The 4,899-nt window shown below is 46.9% G+C and overlaps 1 protein-coding gene across 1 annotated transcript; it reads left to right on the top strand.

Moving 5' to 3' along the window:
- Positions 1 to 461: 461 nt before the first annotated feature.
- On the top strand, positions 462 to 4,346 carry RASL11B (RAS like family 11 member B). The gene is made up of 4 exons (XM_053975536.1): positions 462 to 612; positions 705 to 761; positions 1,879 to 1,955; positions 2,787 to 4,346. Exons 1-4 carry the CDS (start codon positions 489 to 491, stop codon positions 3,252 to 3,254), a joined length of 726 nt encoding a protein of 241 aa, XP_053831511.1. The 5' UTR covers positions 462 to 488; the 3' UTR covers positions 3,255 to 4,346.
- Positions 4,347 to 4,899: the final 553 nt, after the last annotated feature.

The following is a 4,899-nucleotide window of genomic DNA, read 5'->3' as shown; positions in this document are numbered from 1 at the left end:
GCGGCAGGTGCGACCCAGGCTGACACGCACAGGACCGATGTAGCCGCCAGCCTGGGCACCGGCGGGTGGCTGAGCCTTTATGGACGCCGCGCGCGTTTCGGTCAGCCTGGCGGGATTTTGGGAGTAGACGGCGAAGCTGAGATCTTCGGAGAAGCTCGACCCGTCGGCTTTAGGGTGCTGCGGGTGTTTGACTCCCGACGAGCGGGGAGGTCACACACAGACACAGACTCCTCCTTTCTGACATCCTTCCCCACGCACTCCACCCGAGGCGCGGGGTCCGCCGCGCCCCCCTCAGCCGCTCACCGCGCCCGGCATGGGCGGAGCGCGGTTCGGGGCGCGGTTCGGGGCGTGTTTCGGGGCGTGTTTCGGGGCGTGGCGGGGCGGTGTTCGGGTGCTCTGAGTGGCCGCCAGGGGCCGGGGCGGGACGCGGGGGCGAGAAAAGGGCCGGGGGCTCAGCGGCGGTAGCTTGGGCGCGGGTCGCGGACGGGATGCGCCTGACGCAGAGCATGTGCACCATCGCCGAGTGCGCGCCCGGCGGCGACGGCCCCGCCGCCGCCCGGCCCCGCCTCGTCAAGATCGCGGTGGTGGGGGGCAGCGGCGTGGGCAAGACAGGTGAGGGGGCACCGGCCGGGCCGGGGCGAGGCGGGTGGGGGGCCGGCAGCGGCGGAGCGCGGCTAATGGTGCCTGTCTGTGCCTGCCCGCAGCGCTCGTGGTGCGGTTCCTCACCCGGCGGTTCATCGGCGACTATGAGCGGAACGCAGGTAGGCGGGCGGCGGCGCGGCTTTGTTCCCGCCGGGATGGCGGTGGTCGGGCGGGGGGAGCGCGGTCCCGGCCGCTTTGGTGCCGGCGGGTGTCTCCCCTGAGGGTGCCTGGTCTGGGGGGCCGCGGGGTGCAAGCCCTGAGAGAACCCCAGCGCTGAGCCGAGGTGCAGGTGCGGAGGGAAGAGCTCGCTCCCCCGGCAGTGCGGGGCGCTCGGCAGGTGCTGCCAGCGGCCCGAATCCCCAGGGTTCCGCGGCTGCCGGCGCCCTCAGAGCCGCTTCCCTGCCCGGTCTACTCGCAGCCCTCGGAAAGGGGCGCGCCAGCCACAGCCACATGCGATTTGTGGTCGCAGCAACTCTAGAGATGGGCTGTACTGCAAGTCTCTGGCATAATTCGCGTTATGTGGTGAAAGTATCCCCTTTTTTAAAGGAGTCTTTTAGCTAAAACAGGAAAATGTTCTGTAAACCTACTGTTGTATTATTCTCTGCAAACTGAGTGCCAGCAGCTACATGGGCTAGGCAGGGCCAGTTTTAAAGGGGAAAATGGAGAGGTGATGTTACATACCTCATTCAGTGAGTACAGTGCAGAGTCTGAACTAATGCCAGTGTAAAACACACACCTTTCTGTTGAGGAAATTACTTGAAAAAGCCAAACAAATGAAAAAAACAACAACCAACCCAGAAAATCTTACAGACCAGCCAACAGGGAACCAGAAAATGCATTTGTCTTGGTTTATGGCAAATTGGGAAGAAAACCTTTAAAGGGAAGCTTCACTAAATTGTGGGAATACTAAATGCAAGAAAACTGCTTTTTTATGTAACGAAAACTGGTTATTTTGCACTCTTACCTTTATCATTCAAGATAAAACAGTCTTTAAGAGTGATTAAGTTCCAAGTTGTCTACCATTTAATGCCCAGCTTCAGTACACATCAATTCATGATTTAATCCTAAGTTTCTAGTAATATCATAAATATTGTTAACACCCAAGAAGCTTATAACACTGGTTTCTTGCTTCATGAGTGGCGATATGACTTTCCCTACACAAATAATGGGCAGCAGAAGCAACATTTGTCTGTAGAGTAGTGACTGTACTTGTGAACCTGTTGGTGTTCTTGTCAGGTAATCTCTACAGCAGGCACATCCAGGTAGATGGAGAGATGTTGGCTATCCAAGTGCAAGATACTCCAGGAGTTCAGGTGAGCTAGATGCAACCATGCTACCAGAGTAGCTCTAAATGCTTGTGTGTGTGCATCCCTCTGTGCAGCATCTTGTCTTTCTGTAAAGTACTTTGCTGTGTGTTTTGGAGTTTGGTGTTCTTTGTGGGAGAGGTGGTAACTTGTGTTTTAACCAGTCAAGCCAGCTGTGTTGAGAGACTGTTTCAATGAATCATTTGTTCATTGGAAGCCCATTACTTTTGAGTGGCTGAGTTACTGAAGTGCTTCATTCCTGTATATTGGGAACATTAGGCACAAACCCAGAAACAATTCAAACTGGTATATGTGAAATATGGTATGTGACAAAATAAATGTCATGACCACTGCCCAACAAGCTTCATAAATGTGTATGACAAAGTGAAGTCTGCTACATTGTGGCTGTGCTCATTAGTGTGCCACAAGTTGAAGTTTTGAATGTATAGACCTGAGTAATGCTGGATTGTTGCCTTTTTGAACTGGGCAAGACTCCAGGTCTAAATGCTTCCAGCTCATATCTTTGCTTCCCCAGACTTACTGTCTAGCCAGTTAATTTCCCATTCTGTGGAACTACAAAGTCTTTCTCTGCATGCAGAACTACTCAGGTCAATTTTCCATTTGAGTATAGCAAACTCCAGTGTTAAATTCCAGCTTTTTGCAGCTGAATCAACATCTGCATTTATTTGCTATGCTCAGATTAAGTTCATACTTACCATGTGAAATCCAAATACATGTCTGAAACTGTAAAATGCTATTTGGCTTTACAGAGTCTTGAAGACAGATTCCTTTAATCTTTTGTGACTTCAGCTATCTAATTTGAGACCATTCATTTTTCAGATCCATGAACACAGTCTGGATTGTAATGAGCAGCTGAACAGATGCATTCGCTGGGCAGATGCCCTGGTGATTGTCTTCTCCATCACTGACTATAAGAGCTTTGAACTACTCAGTCACCTTTACCATCATGTTCGACAGCTGCATCCAGGGAACGTGGTCCCTGTTGTCATTGTGGCAAACAAAGCTGATCTCTTGCATATCAAAGAGGTGGAGCCTCAGCAGGGACTTCAGCTGGCCAATATGCTGGGCTGTACTTTCTATGAAGTATCTGTCAGTGAAAACTATAATAATGTCTTCAATGCCTTCCATCTCCTCTGTAAAGAAGTCAATAAACAGCAAATAACCAGCACCCCTGAGAGGAGGAGAACCTCTCTTATTCCACGGCCAAAATCACCCAACATGCAGGATCTGAAGAGAAGGTTTAAGCAAGCTTTGTCTGCCAAAGTGAGGACTGTCACTTCTGTTTGACATCACAGTCTACCCAATGTTTAGCTTGAGATTGAAACCTGGGGTGTTTAACACTGGCACATATAGAATCCAAAGTATTGTGAAAGGAGGTTTGTTTGAGTAGCCTTTTGCATGGTAGTCTTTAAGGAGTTGCTTAAAAAAGAAACAGTATCAGATTAGAAAAGAAAAAAAAACCTATAAAACCTCCTGAAAAAGTTCTAGTATGCAACTTGTTGAACAGATATTTTCATTTGGAAAGGGAACTCTTCAGTAAATGAAACAATTTGCCTTTTCCCCAGTTGGACAGATTTGGCTTTCATTTGTGCAGAAACAACCTTTTTGCTGTAACTCAGCTCGAGCGGGGAAATACCCTGAACTGCAGGTCCTTGTTCAGAAGTAACCACTTGAGTTTTGTTCTCACATGGATGAAGGACAGCATGATGCAACTGTTTAATTTTATTGCACAGTAGAACTGTTTTTTTTCCTGTGTATTTCAAAACAAATAAGCAAACATCAAATGGTTCTGTAAAAATAAGTGTAAAATAAGTGGGCAGAACGGAGCACCAAGACTGTAAACAATGGTCCTTTTATTATTTACTAGCCATGTTATTGCTGACAACTTGACCTCTTTGTATGCAAAGCTATTGTCCACAGGGTGTAAACATATCCAATTACAAACAACTCTTTTTTTTGTCCTAAAAAAGTACTTTCCAGACTAAATTCAACATGGAGCTTCTAAGGAATGTGTGTGGAGTGATAGTCTAATACAGATGACATTCTAAGACATCCATCTCTCTTTCCTGTGTGCAGTAAGCACAAAAAGAACAAAAGGTGTGAAGCATGGCTGGCTCCAGGCAATGAAGCTGATGGCTTGTTCTGAGCTGAGCCAGGCCCTCTTCTTTCTTAAACACATGGCAGATTATATAAATACTTTTTTTTAAAATATTGAGCCAATGGAGTTCAGAGCCTAAGGGCCTTATACACATGCACTTTAAAAAGCCAGTTGTGCTTTTGTTTAAACTATAATTTATTTATTTTGTGTACAGTTACTCCTCCTAGGGAGTGGACTTTTCATTCTCACTGCCTGGTTCAACATTAAATTTTTGAATTGCATGTTTCCTTGTGTGTTCTTTGGGGGTGAGAAACAAGGAGAAACAACCAGTGAGATGTTGAGACAAAGTAATAGCTTTCTTAAGGTAGTTAACATATGCTGCAGAAGCAGCAAGGTGTCCTTTCCTGCTTATGCTGTTGCTTTATTAGCATAAACCACAGGGGTTGTGCTCTCACAAGTGCTTTACAACTTCCTTTTAAGAAATTCTTGTAGGAGAGGAGCTAAATAAGGCAAAGACCTGTCAAATTAAAATAGGATTCATTTGTCAAAAATATTTTGGTCTTAAATGAGAAAGGAATGGTGTGAGGGAGGTCAAAACCTGAAAGAACATGGATTCTACATGACTACCACTTTAAAAAAAAAATTATATTTTGAGCTATATCACCATAAAGAACTTAATCAAATTGCAAGCCTTCATCTACCTTTTTCATGTTTAAAGTAGCTTTAATAAAAGCCTTCCTGAGGAGAATGTTTGTGCTGGAGCTGATGCTAGGCTGAGGACCATACAGGCTCACCTTGTTAGCACACAGCTGCAATTAGTGACGCAGGGAAACT

The sequence above is a fragment of the Vidua macroura genome, chromosome 4, assembly GCF_024509145.1.
Source record: "Vidua macroura isolate BioBank_ID:100142 chromosome 4, ASM2450914v1, whole genome shotgun sequence".
NCBI classification, from domain to species: domain Eukaryota; kingdom Metazoa; phylum Chordata; class Aves; order Passeriformes; family Viduidae; genus Vidua; species Vidua macroura.
The sequence above is the reverse complement of the archived record's forward strand: the minus strand, read 5'-3'. Positions and strand labels throughout refer to the sequence as shown.